The 16,717-nt window shown below is 67.7% G+C and overlaps 1 protein-coding gene across 1 annotated transcript; it reads left to right on the top strand.

Annotated features, from left to right (window-relative positions):
- Positions 1-6,328: 6,328 nt before the first annotated feature.
- NES (nestin) lies at positions 6,329-12,896 on the top strand (the record flags this gene model as incomplete). The annotated part of the gene is made up of 9 exons (XM_084303315.1): positions 6,329-7,141; positions 8,077-8,201; positions 8,800-8,873; positions 9,517-9,691; positions 9,754-10,145; positions 10,344-10,559; positions 10,659-11,066; positions 11,220-12,389; positions 12,445-12,896. The coding sequence occupies 9 exons, from the start codon at positions 6,329-6,331 to the stop codon at positions 12,894-12,896; spliced, it is 3,825 nt and encodes a 1,274-aa protein (XP_084159441.1).
- Positions 12,897-16,717: the final 3,821 nt, after the last annotated feature.

Genomic DNA, 16,717 nt, shown 5'->3' with positions numbered 1-16,717 from the left:
TTTGAATTCAGCCCCACGGCTCCGCAGCGAGGGACGATGGGACGATCCCCCCTGCCCGGGGACGGTGGCCGGGCTCCAGGACGGGGGCTGGCCGCCGTCCCCCAGGGCGGCGGAGCGAGGCAGGCTTTTGTCACCGGCTCCTTTTCTCCCCGTTCCCAAGGCGCCGCGGTGGCGTGAGCGGCGGCCGGAGCAGCCCACGAAGCCCCAGGGAGGAAATTCAAGGGATAAAAAAGTCGGCGGGGAGGCAGCGAGCCGGGGACACCGGGGCGTCTGCTCCCCTCCTACGGCTGGGACGCCGCGGGTCCGAGGGGCCGGGGGATTAAACCTGGCCTCATCCTGCCCGCGGGGTCCCGTGATGGCAGGAGACTCTCAGGCGTCACCGTCTGAGGTTTGGGGTTTGAATCTTTCTCTTTTTTTTTTTTTTTTTGCCACAAACGGAAAAATTTTCCAGCCCACACGTCAGGAGGGGAAAGGCTGGGAGCAGGACCAGGGGCCGGTGGCCAAAAGGCTCGGCGGGCAGCGAGGGGGATTCGGGCATCCTCCAGGATCCCGGCCCCGCGGTGACAGCCGGGGGACGGGGACGGCGACGAGACGCTGGCGTGCGCACGGCCGCCCTCCAATTCCGTGGGAAACCGGGCGGAAAATGGAGCTGCAGCCTCCTTCGGGACGGGAGCGACCTTTCCATCCCTCTCCCCCCCGAGCCCAGCCCCTCTTTCGGCCGCGGCGAAAGCACTGGAGACGCCGCGAGCGGGCACCCCGCGGCCGAGCCCCTTCCCCTCCCCGCCGCCACCCCTTTCGGGGGGCTTTGTCCCCAGCTCTGTCCCCGCACGTGCTGGCTCCCAAGGTGCCCTGGCAGCCCGCAGCGAGGCAGCGCGGCGGAGCAGAGGCTTTCCAGGGATGCTCAGCTGCAGAATGAGTCAGCAGCCGCGGACGGAGCCTGGCCCCGCTCCAGCCTGGCCCCGCGTCCCCACCGGCACCGGGCTGCGGGCACCCCGATGGCCCCGTGCACGTGCCCAGCCTCCCCCATCCCCGTCCCATTTCCTAGCTGCAAAGCGCTCCCGCACCCTGCGCCGCCCGCTGCGCCCTGCTCAGGTGCTCGGGGGTCTCTAAGCGCCGAGCCCCCCTATTTGGGGTGGGCATCAGGGTCGCCTTCGGCGCAGGGGGTGCTGCGGGAAGCGCCCAGCAGCCTCTTGGCAGCGGCCGCTGGCAGAGCCCAAAAGGCAGGAAGCAGGTGGGGAGGAAAAGGGGGGGTCCCTCCGGCTGCCGGAGATGCCCCCCCCCCAAAAAAAAAAGTCTGTGTGGGGAAAAAGGGGTCCTTGTTGTAGGGTCAGGACGTGCCACTGAGGCTTGGGGAGGCTCCGAGGTGGAGCTGAGGAGGGCAACCCCCCCCGAGGGACCCCCCCAGGCACGCACGTGGAGGTTTTGTGCACCCCCCCCCTCTCCGCTGCAGGGCTCCGGTGGGGAAACTGAGGCACAAAACGGAGGAGGAGCAGTGGGGGGGGGTGCCCCAGATTTCGGCGGTGCCGCCCGGCCCCTCAGCACCCTCCCTGGAGATGCCCCCTCGAAGATCGCGGCACGCCGAGGAAGGAGCCAGGCTCCCAGTTTGCCCAGTTCAACCCAGTCCCTGCAGAACAGCCCCCAAAATCTCCTGAGCGCCCTCGTGCCGTGGTGCAGGGGGTGGGCGAGGACCTTCCCGGAGGGGGCAGAAGCCCCCCCAGGGGGATCAGCAACAGGTTCTGGGTTTTGCCGGGGCTTTTTTCTGCTGGGGAGCAACAAAAATTTGGTGGGATGGGGGCCAGGGGAGCTCTGCCCCCCCCCCCCCCAGCTGGGGGATGCTCAAGGGCAGCGCCCTCACCCCGGGGTTTGCTCCGCCTGGGGAGGGGGCTTGCAGGAAACCCCCCCCCCAGCCCTGGGTGCTCTGCGCGCACGCCCTGGGGCTGCCCGGTGGGGAAAATCCTTAAAAATGCTGCAAAATGTTCCCCTTCTCCCCCCAGCCCCCCCGTCCCCTTCGGGACACTGGCAGAGCCAGGATAGGAAAAAAAAAAAAAGGGAAAAAAAAGGAAAAAAAGGAAATCCCTGCGGTGCTGCAGCCACCCCTGGGGGGCAACTTTGTCCCCCTGCGCCCCCGGGGAGATGCAGCCGGGCCCCTGCCCAGCTCCGTGCCTCAGTTTCCCCCCCTGGCGCTGCCCCGACCGCAGCCTCCTTGGCACGAGGAGCCGTGCGGAGGCTCTGCCACGGGGAGGGGACCCCAAAATTGGGCGCTCGGGGGCTGCGAGACCCCCTGCCCCACCCCCCCTCCCCAAAACCTCTTCTCCATCTCCGCTCGCAGGACCCCTCCCCGAGCCCTGCAGAGCCGCGCGGATAAACTTGCGGAGCGCACGCACGCTGCCAAGGACAAAGCAAGAACCAGAGCATCCCCACTTGGAGAGGGGGGGTTCACCCCCAAAACCTGCACCCCCCCGGAGAGAGGAGCGAGCCCAGCCCCCCCCAAACCCCTCTCGCTCTCCTCCGGCACAGAGGTGAAGGGAGCAATCGCTGTCCCTAGCGCAATACGGCAGGCGCACCACCCGGCTCCCCAGCGCCTTTGCCCGGCTCCCACCTTGCTCGCTGCTTTCGGGGGGGGGTCCGGGGGTCCGGCACGGGGCTGAGCTGCGGCTTGTCGGGGGCAGAGCTGGGCAGCAGGTTGGCAGCGGGGCTGGGAGCGAGCTGCACCGGGCATAAGTGCAGGCGGGGAGAAGAGAGGAGCCCTCTGTGTGCGCGTGTGGCCGTGGCCGCGGCTCCTTTTTTTTTTTTTTTTTTTTTTTCTTCTTCTTTTCCCTCCTCTTTCCCTCCTCCTTTTATATTTTATTCCTTCCCCTAATTAAAAAAAATAAAATAAATAAATATATGTTACCGTGCTGGCAGGCGCCTCGTCCCCTCCCCTTCCCTCCCTCCTGGCGATGCCAGCACGGGACCCGTGCGGCGGATGCGCCGGGCGGGCACGAGGTTTAACCCCTGGATGCAAGGCCCCCCCCCCCCCAAATTGCCCCGCCCCCCCCCAGCCTCCCCACCACAGCCCCTCGTTTTTTTGGGGGGTTTACCCCGATATTTGACATTTTTAGCCGGATCAGGGAAGGGGCTGCGGGCAGGGGTCCTGGTGGCTGTGGTTTTGTCGTGCGCCCCCCTCCCGTGCCAGCTCCATGTGTGGAGCAGGGGGGGGTCCGGGGGGGTCCTGGCACACGCCGTGCCTCAGTTTCCCCACCTGCAGCCCATGGCTCGCAGATTGCTCCCGGGGGGGTGCTTTAAGCTCGCCGAGCCCCAAATCCTCCCCGCGGAGCAGGATGGGGGGGGGCTGCATTCGGGGCCCTGGGTGCAGCCGGGATCGGGGTTCCCCCCCCCCCCATTAGGGAGCCGAGGTCCAAACCGGAGCTTTTTTTAACCAGATCTCGCTCAAAACTTTCTCCAGCGTGCGGCATCCTCCACCCCGGGGGGGCTGGCGCGGCGCCTGCCGGATAATTGCTCGGGTGAGTTTGCAGAAAGCCGCAGCTCCTGAGCAGAATTAATCACCCGTCGCCCTGGGAAATAATTAGCAGCGGCGGGGAAGGGCTCGTCAGCGAGGCACGGCCGGCGGGCGATGCGCACGGCGTGGTGGCACGGGGCTGGGATGGATACGGGACGGACACGGGGACGGACACAGGGACGGACACGGGGACGGACACGGGGACAGATGTCCCAAGGGGTAGGGGTGAATCCGGGGCCCCCCCAGCGGATCCTCGCGGGTCCTCGTGGCCATGAGCTCACATCCTGCGCCCGGGATTTTGTGGCCGAAATCTCGGGAATGGGGGAAAGGCGAAGTGCCTGCTCAGCAAGGAGCCTTACCAGCCCTAATTGGGAACAAATGTTCCCCTCCAGCTCGGCAAAGAGGCTCCTCCACGCTGCGCCACGGGGCCACCGCCTTGTCCCCGGGGTGTCCTGGGGAGAGGGGACAGCCCCGGGGACAGCCGGTGAGGCAGCGGGGCACAACCCCTATCAGCCATCAGAGAATCCCCATCCCGTGCCCCACAGGAGGTGGTGGGGCCCTCCCAGCCCTCCCCATTGGGCTCCCCATCCCAAAAGTGTCCCCCAGACACCAGTGGTCCCCAGCTGCGTCCCCTTCGTGGTGAGGCTGGAAGCGTCCCCGTGCCCAGCTGTGCTTCCTCCTCCTCCTCCTCCTCCTCCTCCTCCTCCTGCTTGGAGCCACGTAGCAGCACCCCGTGCCAAGCCCGCTGGCACCCCGCCGAGCCCCGGGACATCAGGCACCGGGGGGTGGTGGCCCCCCAAAATCTCCTGCCCCCCACTGCCACCCCCAAGCACCCCGCAGAGGGAGGGACATCGCCATCCTGGGGGGGGGGGCTGACCCCACAGGGACAGGGATGTCCCCGTTTAGGGCCAAATCCCAACCCCAAGCATCGCCCAGGGGTGTGGATGTTCCCTTCCTGGGGGCATCCTGACCCCAAGAACCGCCCAGGGACCCCGATGTCCCCATCCCAAGCAGCTCCAGGCCCTGAGCACCCTCGGGGGGCACGCAGACCCCCCCCCACCCTGGGGCACCCTGCACACCACGGGGGTTTTGGGGTTTTGGGGTGTCCCGCTGAGCCCTGCCGGATTGCCACGGGGACCAGGGGATGGGGGGGCACAGCAGAGAAACCCACAGGAGAGCCTCGGGGAGGAAGAGGAGAGCGAGGGCAGGGAGGAAGGCAGCGCTCCGACCCCACATCCCGTGGGACCGACACCGGGGAGGCCCTGGAGGAGGAAAAATCTCAGCACATCTGGCTGCAAATTAGGTGGAAAAACGACACTTTTGGGGACCTCCGTGCCCCCCAGGCCATGGCACGGGGGCTGTGGGGTCCCAGCCAGCCCCTGGGTGGCTCCGGGTGGCTCCGGGTGGCTCCGGGTGGTGTTGCCAGCAGAGGGGACTGTTGCTCGCCTCTCCTTGGAGCAGGGTGGGAGCCGGCCGGGAGCCAGCTGGGGAGGGGACGTTGCCTTTTTTTTTTTTCTTTTTTTTTTTTTCCTTTTTTGCCCTTTTCCTCCTCGGAAAGGGGCCGGCGGGGACCCTCCCCACCGCCTCTCCGGGAGAGGAAGGGCTGGGAGAGAAAGAGCTGGCAACAAAAAGTCTCTCCCCGGATGGTTTTATGATTTTATTTTTTTTGTTCCTTTTGTTCGCAGCAAGCTTGCGCCCTTAACTCCCTCCCCCCGAATAAATCAGCTGGGGGAAATAAAAAGAAAGAAGAAGAAAAAAAAAAAAAAAAAGGGAAAACAATCCCCACGACGCAATTCCTCGCCCCGAGGATCGGAGCAGCCCGGGGGGGGTGTGGATGGCCGCGGGGCACAGCCCCAAACTTTGGGCTGCTCCAGGGGAACCCTGTGGGCATCGGCAGCCCCCGTGGGGCTCCCAGCTCCGGCAGCACATCTGGAACCCGAAATGGGCACAGCTGGAAGCAGGGGGGGCTGCTGGGGGGGCTGCTCTGCTCGCCTCCTTCCCCCCCCAGCAGTTTGCCCCATGCCCTTTGGGGTGGATCTGGGGTGCTGGAGCAGGATCGGTGCCGAAGTGGTGCCTGGGGCTGAGCCCCGAGAGGCACTGGGGTTGCTCAGAGCATCCCCACGGGGTCGTTTTCTCCTCCCCGGGGTGCCAAAACCCCCCACAGCCCCATAGGGGTTCACTCAGCCCCGGTTTCGGAGCATCCCCATGGGGTCTTCTCCTCCCCGGGGCACCAAAACCCCCCCACGGCCCCACAGGGGTTTTGCTCACCCCGGGTTTTGGAGCAGCACAAAAGGGTCCCCGCGGCCAAGCCCTGGGGGACAGGTGTCTGCCAGCCTCCCTTGGAAAGCCCCAAATAGCTCCGCGCTGAGCACCACGGCGGCCAGCCCAGCACCTCGAGGTGCCAGGGACGTGACGTTTTTGGGGAAGGGGGGGGGGGGCTCCCCAGCGGGATCTGAGCCAGAGGGGGGGGGCACCGCAAACTGTGCCGAGCTCGGTGGGGAAACTGAGGCACGGCAAAGCCCGACCCCACCCCGGGCACATCCCGAGGGCACCCCCCTGCAGCCCCCTACTCCTCGCCCTCCCCAGCGCGGCGCTCGAGGAGTGCCGGGCATCCCGAGGGGACACGGGGGGGGCCGTGGAGAAGAAGGGGGGGGGACACAGGACACACGGGGATGGTTTGGGCAGCAGCTGCGCCGGCTGCGGAAGAGTTAAAGCCTCTCCTCTGCCCGGGTCTCGGGGGCCTCCCACTCGCCCGGGGTGAGTATGAATAGCTGCTGCGCTCGCCATCGCCGGCACCGCTCCTGCCGGCGTCGTCCTCGGGCTCCCCCGATGCTGAGCATGGAGGGCTTGGTGGGGGCCAGGCTGCTGGGCGAGGAGTCGCTGCAGATGTGGGACCTCAACAAGCGGCTGGAAGCCTACCTGGCCCGCGTCAAGTTCCTGGAGGAGGAGAACGAGGGGCTGCGCGCCCAGATCCGCGGCGCCAAGAGCGGCCCCGCCGCCGAGCCCTGGAGGGCCAAGTACGAGGAGGAGCTGCGAGCCCTGCGGGCAGCGCTGGAGAGAGCCTTCAGGGAGAAGTGCTCGGCCGAGCTGGCCCGGGACAACCTCTACGAGGAGGTGCAGCACGTGAGGAGCAGGTGCCAGAAGGAGAAGGAGGCGCGGGAGGAAGCCAGGAGGCAGCTGGCGGCCGGCAAGAAGGAGCTGGAGGAGGAGAGGAGGGCGCAGATCTGGCTGAAGGAGCGAGCGGCGCAGCTGGAGAAGGAGGTGGGAGCCCTGCTGGAGGTGCACGAGGAGGAGAAAGCGGGGCTGGACCGGGAGCTGGCCGGCTTCTCGCAGAGCCTGGAGAGCCTGCGCTGCGCCCCGGCGGCGTTCCAGCCGCTGGAGGTGGAGGATTACTCCAGGAGGCTGGCGGAGATCTGGAGAGGGGCGGTGGAGACCTACAAGGCGGAGGTGGCGCAGCTGGAGCGCTCGCTCGGCCAGGCCAAGGAGAGCCTCTGGAAGGCGGCGGAGGACGGGCAGCAGAGCCAACTGCAGCTGCAGCACCTGGACAAGGAGCTGGCGGCGCTCCGAGCGCGCAAGGAGCTGCTGGAGGACAACCTGGCCCGGCAGTGGCAGGAGCAGCGCGGAGAAGCGGAGAAGTTCCAGGTGGGGAGACGCAGAGAGGGGCCAGGGGGAGATGGAGGGGAGGGGGCAGGAGGAGAAGACCCCCAAAACGGGTGGAGAGGGGCGGCTCGGAGCCCCCGCGGGTGGGTTTTTTGCCGCCGGCGTCCTGCCGGTGTTGGGGAGGAAAAAGTTTGTCCGGCTGCAGCGCAGCTGCGAAACTCATCGAGGAAAGGGAGGCTGCGGGGGGGGGACGGGGCTGGAAATGCCAGGAATGGCCCCCGGCTGGCGGCCGGAGCTGCAGCCCCCGCGCGGGGAAGGGTCCCCTCTTTGTTCCAGGGTGGGGATGGGGAAGGGGGTGTCCACGGCCGCCCACCCCCCCGAGGACGCATCCTTCCCACGCCGGCATCGCCGGGTCCTGAGCCCCCCTTTCCAGCCTCTCCATCCCTCCTCCAGCAGCTGCTGCCCACTCGAATTTCTGCCCGGCTCCTTTCCTCGCCCACCTCTCCACTCTCCAACCCCCCCCGGAAAAAAACCAACCCCCCCTGGGACACCCGAGGGGTGCTGAGGACCCAGGCGCCCCCAGGACCCCTCTCCCTGTGACCCCCTGCGGGGCGCTGGGCACCCAGGGGTGGAAACGGGGTCACCCCTTGGGGTGCAGGGCTTGGGGACGGACCCGGGGGACCCTCTCCGTGCCGTGGCTCCGGCTGCGGGCGGCTCCCGGAGCCAAATCCCAGCCTCTCCCCCCCCCCCCATCCTCCGGAAGGAGCCGGAGCTATGATTTCCCCTCATTTCCCACGGGAGCCGAGGGGTCAGGGCCGGGAGGAAGAGCGGCGATGATGAGGGGGTGGCAAACACCAGCCGGGGATGGAGCCCTCGGTGCCGCCGGAGCTCCCGGCCCCATCTGGAAAGGGATGTGTGTTTGGGGGAGGGGGGGGGTCCCGGTGGTGCCGTCCCCGACCCCCTGCTTGTCCCCGCAGCTGGCCATCGAGGCCCTGGAGCAGGAGAAGCAGAGCCTGCGGGCGCAGATCGCCCAGGTCCTGGAGGACAGGCAGCAGCTGATGCACCTCAAGATGTCCCTCAGCCTGGAAGTGGCCACCTACAGGTGAGCTCCCCGGGGTGGGAGGGCACCCACGGGGCACCCTTGGGTGGGAGGGCACCCATAGGGCACCCTACAAACCCAGGGGGGCACCCCGGTGGCCTCCCAGCCTGGTCGGACAGCGGGGTCGGGACCTTTGCCCCCCCTTTGGGGCCGAACCCTGCGGCCCCCAGCCCCGATCCCAGCCCCTCCAGATGGCCCCAGACAAAGGCAGCGGAGGGCTTGGGGGGGGGGGGGGGGCAATTAGCATGACAATAGGGGCTGTCCCCAGCCCGGGGGCCTCCCCGCCAGAGCTGATGTCACCCGGTGGCTTGGAGGGGACGGGAGGGGGGCCCAGGAGGGGCGAGGGGAGACCCAGGAGGTGGGGGCACCCTTGGGGTCCCCCCCCCGTGCCCGCGCCGAGCTGGGCGCACGCAGCGAGGTTGCCAACGGGGTTGGCGTGAGCGAAACCCCCCCCCCCCCGGCCACTTCGTGCCTCAGTTTCCCCACTCTCAGCGTGCTGGGGGGGTGCAGGGGGACCCTAGGGTGATGGGGGCTGTGGGTGCAGCCCCCCCCCAATTTCGGGTGTCCCCCCCCCCAACCCCGGCACCTTGTCTCCTCGCAGGACGCTGCTGGAAGCGGAGAGCACGCGGCTGCAGATGGCCCCCGGGGAGTTCAAGCTGGCCAACGGCTTGCGAGGTAAAAGGGGGGGGGGTCCGAGGTTCCAAGGCCGAGGGGGGGGCACCAGCACTCTCCTGGCAGCGCCGCTCCCCCCCCCCCAAGCAGGGAGGTGTGATGGTGGGGTGCTGGCACCCCCCCTCCCGGCACCTCGGAGCTGATAAGGGCTTATCTCTCTTTGTGATTCCATTAAATTCCTGCACGGGGGGGGGGGGGCGAGCACAGGATCCCGGGCTCAGCAGCAGGCTGAGAAATGAATTTTTTTTCATAAAAAGTATAAAAAAACAGACACCCCCCCCCCACCACCACCACCCCATTTGGTGCCCCAGCGGCACGACCCCGCTGCGCTCCCCACCCGGCCCCCCGGCGGCTCTCCAGGGAGGAATTTCCCACTTTCTGGGGAGGAATTTCCCACTTTTCCGTGGCGGGGCTGTTTTAAAAATAGGATCGGGGTCACCGGGAGGGGAGAGAGGAGCCGCTGGGATGAAATTCCCCCAGCCAAGCACCCAGCGAGCCCCCCAGACCCCCCCCTCTCCCTTTCACCCGGTGCCTCCCCGCGGTGTTTCGGGTGCTGCTGTGCCCCGTTGGGGTCCCGTTGGGGCCGAGCCGTTTTTTTTGGGGCCGTGCCCCCCCCTCCACCGCGCTCCCCCCTGGCTCTTTGCAGATGTCAAGCTGGAGGCGAGCAGCAGCAAGCACCGCACCGGCCTCACCGCCTTCCCGTGGCTGGAGGGGACAGCGCAGCCCCCCCCGGGCCCTGGGGGACACCCAAAAAGCTCCGACCCCCCAAAACCAAGAGTCCTGGCGTCAGGGAACCCCAAAAAATCACCTCGGCCCTACAGGCACCGATCTCTAAGGAGCCGCCTACCCCTCCCCACGCCGCCCCGCTGCTCTCCCCGGGGAGCCTGGGCGCAGAGGGTCCCACCCAGCCGGGGGGGGACCCAGGGGAAAGGAGCCCGGAGGAGCCCCCCAAAGGTCCCGAGGAGCCCCCCGGGACGCCCCCCGCCCGGGGCCAGCTGTACCCCGAGCAGCTGGTGAGCCACGTGCTGCAGGATGCGCTCAGGGAGGTGCGGGACGATGCCGCCCAACCCAAAGAGGAGCCCGCGCTCGGCGCCCCCCGGTCCAGCCCCTCTCCGCCCGTGGAGGTTTGTGAGGCCGGGGAGGAAGGGGGAGAAGCGTCCCCGAAAGCTGGGGGTGGGGGCCCCGAAATGGAGGAGGAGGAGGAGGAGGAGGAGGAAGGAGATGAAGGAGCCGTCCCCGAGGGGCTGGGGGGGGAGCGCAGCGCTCGGCACCGCGGCACCGCTCCCGCTGCGCCCGCGTCCCCCAGCGACGCGGAGAGCCAGGAGGAGATGGGACCCTGGGAGGAGGAAGAGGAGGAGGAGGAGGAGGAAGGCAGCAAGGAGGAGGAGAGAGAGAGCCCACCGAGCACGGGGCAGAGCGGGGGGCTGCGGGGGGCACCCCGGGAAGGGGACGTGAGCGGTGCCATCCGGGCAGGGAGCAGCCAGGAGGAGCCGGAGCCGGGGGAGGACGACGTGGAGGCCACCAGCACCGAGGCTCTGCACCTCTCGGAGGACGAGGAGCCGAGGGGAGGCTGGAGCCCCCCCAGGGAGGACGAGGAGCTCCCGGGGCAAGAGGGGGAGAGGAGAGAGGAGGAGAGCCCGCAGGGGGACATCGGAGCTGCTCGAGCGCTGCCGCTGGGAAGCCGCCCGGGTCTCCCCTCCGAAAGCAGCCTGGAGGAGGAGGAGGTGGTTGGGGGAGAGCAGGAGGAGTTGGGGCAGGGGGAGATGCCCCCCGGGGGGGCGGCTGCAGGAGGGGAAAGGGAGCAGGAGACGTGCCCAGAGCTGGAGCCCCCCGGCACAGAGGAGGCCGGGCTGGTGGAAGAAGACTCGGTGCGGGCTGAAGGAGGGGAGACGGCAAAAGGAGCAGGGGATGGTGAGGAAGAAGAGGGAGAGGAAGGAGAGGAGGCGATGGGGGGAGAGGAAACCCGGGCAGGAGAGGCCTGGGGGGGCGAGGAGCTGAGGCAGGAGAGCGGCGGCTCCGAGGGGCTGCAGGAGGACGGGCAGGAGCAGGACACGGAGCTGCAGCCGGGAGAGGACGCCTGGGGCAGGGGGGACGAGGACAACGGCCGAGAGCAGCGAGCGGAGGACTGGGAAGGGGCTGCGGAGGGGACAGGAGGGGACACCAGCGTCACACCCCGAGAGCCAGCTCGGGTGGATGGCAAACAGCCCAGCATGGGGACACCGGGAAGCCAGGAGGGAGCCGTGGAGATGAAGGAGGCGCAGGAGGAAGAGGAGGAGGAGGAGGAGGAGAAGGAGGAGGAAGAAGCTGCCGGGAGCGAGGTGCTGAGCCAGCTGCAGGCACCAACGCAAGGAGAAGAGGAGCAGGAGGCTGAGCCGGCCCCGGGGCTGGAGGAGGCCGAGCAGGGGGGCACCACGGAGGCACCCGGGGACGCCCAGGATCCGTCCGAGGCGCTGGAGGAGGTTTGGGAGGCACAAGGAGCCGGAGGAGAGCTCGGCTCGGAGCCAACGGAGCTGGAGAACGGCAGCAGAGACCCTGAAGCAGCTCAGCAGGAGCCAGGCAGTGGCGTGGGGGGCGCCGAGCCCGTGGAAGAGGATGCTCAGGAGTTGGGGACGGGCAGGATTGAGCTGGAGGACACCCTGCCCGACAGCACCCCGCTGAGCGCATACCAAGGGGGGAGGGTGGCTGCAGCCAGCCCAAACCCCCCGGCGGGTGAGGAGGGCATGGAGACAGCACCCGGAGCTGGAACGGAGCTGGAGGATGAGGAGCAGCTGGGGGGGAGCCACGAGGAAACGGCGGCCTCGGTGCCGGAGAGACAAGAAGAGGAGATGGAGCCGGAGCTGGCCCCTACGACGGAGTGCGCCGAGGAAGAGGAAGGGTATTTCATGGTTTCTGCTCCCAGCCAGGAGGCGTCCAGCTTGGAGGAGGCTGAGATCTCGGAGGACTTTGAAGAAATTAAAGTTGAAGCTGCCCAGGATGATCTCAAGGCTCCCGGAGACGCTTCTCCGGAGCCAGAGGCCGAGGAGCGCTCGGAGGCTTTTGGGGGCGAAGAGGAAGCTGTGGAGATGCCCCCAGAAGAACGGGAGGTGCCAAAGGATGAGGAGGAGGAGGATGCTGGGGGCTTTGCCGCCCAGCTGGAGGAAGGCTCGGCCGTGCTGGGGGCACAGCCCAGCTCCCCGGTGACCGAGGGGCCGTCTGTGGGGCGCGCCGATGACGACGCACCCCAGGGTGACGAGGGACAGGGCTCCACCACCAAGCCAGAGGAGGAGCTGGATGGCATGGGCAAGCAGGAGCAGGGGGCCAGCGGAGATGCCCTGGGGCCGCAGGGACCAGTGGAGACCCCCCCGGGGCAGGAGGACGAGCGCATCCCCCGCGGAGGAGCCCCAGCCGCCGGCGGCTCCGGTGTCTTCACCACCCGAAAAAGCACCCGAGGAGGAGCTGCCCCCGGAGGAAGACACCCAGGATGGGGACAGCCCCCCCGCCAAGGAGCCCCCCGACCCCGAGCCGCCTTCCCCAGGCCCCGTGCTGGAGCAGGGAGGGTTGGAGGAGACCGAGGACAACCCCGAGGCGCCCGCAGTCCCCGCGCAGCTGCCGGCGGACGTCCTGCAGGACTCGGATATCCTGGAGCTGGTGGAGCAAGCCCTGGAGCTCAACCAGGAGCTGGTGCTGGGGGCCAGGCTGGCGGCGAGCGGCTCCGAGCCCCCCCAGGAGGACGAGGGGGGGTCCTCGTCCAGCGAGGAGCAGCCCACGGTGCAGGAGGCGCCGGCGGAGCCGTGCCGCGCCGAGGGCGGCGAGCTCAACGGGCTGCACCGCCAGGCCAGCCTGGAGGACCTGCCCGAATTCGCCGAGGAGGGGCTCAACGGCATGGCCCCCCCGGGCCAAAACGACTCCTCCAAGCCCGCCGACGCCCCCCAAAGCCTCCCCCTGCCCGGCAAACACGGCGGGGCCGACGCCGTCCCCGCGCTGTCCCCCCCCGGGGACCAGGTCCCGCGCCTGGAGCCGGAGCCTTGGGCTTCGGGGGACGAGTGAGGGCGTCGAGGTGTCCCCCCCCCCCCCCCAAATATCAGCCCCGCTCCCTCTTGACAATCGGACGCCTCCCGTAGCCCCCCCACCCGCGTAGCACGCCCGTTCCCTCGTGGTTTTTAACCCTTTTCGTGTGGATTTTGCCTCTTTTCTCGGATGCCCGGCACAAGGGCGCGTCCCGGGAGCGGGCTCACCCCGTGCCCCCCCAGACCCCACGACCCCCTCGTTTCGTGCCCCCCCCACACCCCCCAGGTGCGCTCTCCACCGCAGTATTTAATTTAAACCCTCTCATCTCCCCCTTCCCGGCCGGGGGGGGGGGCACAGCGGGGTTTGGGGACGTGTCCCCCCTGTCACCTCTGGGCGAGGGCACCCAAGGGTGCCCGTCCCCGAGCCGCCCACGCTCGCGGCGCTGCCCCAGGGCGGACGCATTCGCTGCCTCGACACTAATTTAATAAAGCCTCGTCCCCCCCCCTCCAACCCGCTGCCTCCCTCATTCCTTCGGGGGGGGGGGTGGGAGCGCGACGGGAGCCCCCACGGCTTCGGGACCGGGCTGGGGGTGCGGGGAGGGCGCAATGGGGGCTGTAAGGCGAAGCTGAATCCCCCCCCCAGCACTATGGGGGTGTTGCTCGGGGTTTGGAGCTGGCACAGGGTGGGGGGGGGACGGGATGCCAGCCCTCCCCGACCCCGTGCCAGCACACTCAGCGATGAGACAGCAGAAAAGTGGCTGCGAGCCCTGCCCGGCCCGGGCACGGTGCCCGCGGGGCCGCCCTGCCCCGGAGCTACCCGGCACCCGAAGCATCCTGACCCCGAGCACGGCGACCACAAAATGTCCCGGCCCCAAAGATTCCGATCCCGAGAATCACGGCCCCAAATATCCCGACACTAAATATCCCGATCCGGAGCATTCCGAGCCCAAGCATCCTGACCCCAAGCATCCCAACCCCGAGCATCCAGACCCTGAGCATCCCAACCCGCAGAATCCCAACCCTAAGCACCCTGACCCCAAGAATCCTGACCCCAAACATCCCAACCCTGAGAGTCTTGACTCCAAGCACCCCAACCCCAAACATCCCAACCCCAAGCACCCTGACCCCATGAATCCTGACCCCATGAATCCTTACCCCGAGAATCTTGACCCCAAGCACCCCAACCCCAAGCACCATGACCCCAAGCATCCCAACCCTGAGCACCCCAACCCCGAGAATCCCAACCCTGAGAATTCTGACCCCAAACATCCCAACCCTGAGAGTCTTGACCCCAAGCACCCCAACCCCAAACATCCCAACCCTGAGCATCCAGACCCCAAGAATCCTGACCCCAAGCATCCCAACCCCAAGCATCCAGACCCCGAGAACCCCAACCCTGAGCATCATGACCCTGAGCACCCCAACCCCAAGCACCCCAACCCCAAGCACTCCAACTCCAAGCACCATGACCCCAAACACCCCAACCCCGAGCACCCTGATCCCGAGCACCCCAACCACCGTGACCCCGAGCACCCCAACCCCGAGCCTTGCCCCTTCCCACCCCTTTACGAGGCCCCCCCACGGGGTGCGGGTTCCCCTCAACCACCCCATTGTGCGCCGGGCACCGCGGGCGCCTTTCTGCCGGCACGGCGGGGGCACCCAGCACCCACGGGTGCCCCCAGCACCGCAGCTCGGCCGCCGCTCGCCCACGTGCCGGATTTGGCCCGGCCGTGCCCTTGGCACCGCGCGGGGCCTGAGGGGGGGGCGCGGGGGGGGGCTGATAAGGGCACTCGGTTTCTCTGATAAGGGCGCTCCGTCTCTCCGATAAGGCCCCTCCAATTTTCAGCCTTGGCCCCGTGAAGCCCCCCCCGGCCCCCTCCCCTGCCCGCAGGCGACGCTTTCCTTTTAAGGCCAAACTCGAGCGGATCCCATAACTCCCCCCCCCCCCCAAAAAAAAAAAAATAAAAAAAATAAAAAAAATCCCCGCTGATTACTTTAATCAGGCGCCGAGCCTGCGTTCAATCAGCCCCTGGCCCCCATCCGGCCCCGCAGGGGGGGGGCCTGGGCAGCGTCAGCCGGCGGCAGCTCCGGGTGTCCCCCCCCCCAAAAAAAAAATAAAAAGCGGGGTCGTGGCCGTGGGGGCGCAGCGGGATGGGGCCGGGGGGGGTCTGGGGGCCTCGCCGAGGGGCTGGGAGCCGAGCGAGGCGGGGGGCGGCATTCCTCCCGAAATGAAGCCGCATTCCTGGCGGGCCCGGGGGGCTGCCAGAGAGACGAGGGGGGACAGATGGTTGGGGGGGGGGGGGGGAGCAGCCCCCAGAAGGAGGAGGAGGAGGAGGAGGAGGAGGAGGAAGAAGCGAGGGCTGGGGGGCGGCGGTGAGGGGGGGGGACACGGCCACGGGGCGCTCGGCGATGCTCAACTTGAGGGTGCGCAAAATCCTAAAGCGGGTGTCCCTAAACAGAACGAGAGTGCCCCCCCCTTCCTACACTCCTAACCCCATCCAGCGCCCCCCCCCCCCAACCCCTCCAACCCCCCCCAGCCTCCCCAACCCCCCCCAGCTCCCCCAACCCCCCCCCCCAACCCCAAACCCCCCCCCGGTGCTGGGGTCCCCCCCGTGCCCACCAGAGCGCACCGGGGCGCACCGAAAGCCACCAACCCAATTCGGGGCCCCCCCCCCACCCCACCCCATTTATTAAACCCAGCCAGACGCAATTTCATTTTGGGGGGGCTTTTGGGGTGCTGGATGTGCCAGAAGTGCCCCCCCCCAGAGCCATTCAACCCCCCCCTCTACACCCCAAGGTGCTGGTGCACGGCTCACGGCGCGGTGCCGGCCAAGTGGGAGCGTTACAAAAAAATGCTGCCCCCCCCCCCCAAAAAAAAAATAAAAAATATTAAAAAAAAAGGCTGCCCCCCCCCCCAATCCTTGCGGCCTGGCCCCCCGCCAGACAATGCCGGGTTTTGTTTCCTCGCAGCCCGGGCCGAGAGCGAGGATTTGAATGGAGCCCACACAAAAACCTCCCCGAAGCTTGGAGAGGGGGGGGGGGGGGAGAAACAAAAGGAAATATGGGGGGGGGGGGGCAGCGAGTTGGGATGACCTCAGCGATGACTTCACTCGGCTCGCAGATCCCAAAAAAATCACGGAAACCTTATAAGGGAAGGACTAAAAATAATAATCCCCCCCCCCCCATCCCCAACGCCGAGGGGTGCAGGCGGCCCCCGCTCCCCCCTCCCCAAAATAAGGGATGCTCGGAGCGGGCAAGCCAGAGATAGGGGATATAGGGGAGGGGGGGGGCACGGCGACCCCATAAAAAGCCCTGATCCCAAAAGGGGTGTGCAGCAGGTGCCCCCCCACACCCAAAAATTGCCACCCGTGGCGGCACGGCCCCATTCCATCCCCCCCCCCGAGCCCCCCAGGGACGTGCCATGGGGTCTGGCCCCGCCACCCTATAACGGGTCCATTACTGGGGTCGCGCCCCCCCCCCCGCCCCAGGAATAGGTCCTGATGGTTATAATAAGCTCGGTCCCGTTTTTGGGGGGGTCGCCCAGCTGCTGGGTTGCCCCCCCCCCACCCCCCGACAGCTGCAGGATGCCGGCGGCCAAACCCCGCGGCTGGAATGCGCGGCTGGGGCCGTCCGTCAGTAGGGTGGGGGTCCCAAATCTGGGGAGAGGAGACCCCAAATCCAGGAAATGAGACCCCAAATATGGGAGCTGAGACCTCAAATATGGGGAGAGGAAACCCCAAAAGAGGGGAGATGAGACCCCCAAATCTGGGGCGATGAGACCCCAAAAAGAGGGGAGCTGAGACCTCAAATATGGGGAGAGGAAACCTCAAAACAGGGGAGATGAGACCCCAAATCTGGGGA

The sequence above is a fragment of the Netta rufina genome, assembly GCF_964035555.1.
Source record: "Netta rufina genome assembly, chromosome: 29".
In the NCBI taxonomy this organism is placed as follows: Eukaryota; Metazoa; Chordata; class Aves; order Anseriformes; family Anatidae; genus Netta; species Netta rufina.
Note: the sequence above shows the minus strand (reverse complement) of the source record. Positions and strands in the feature narration are given on the sequence as shown.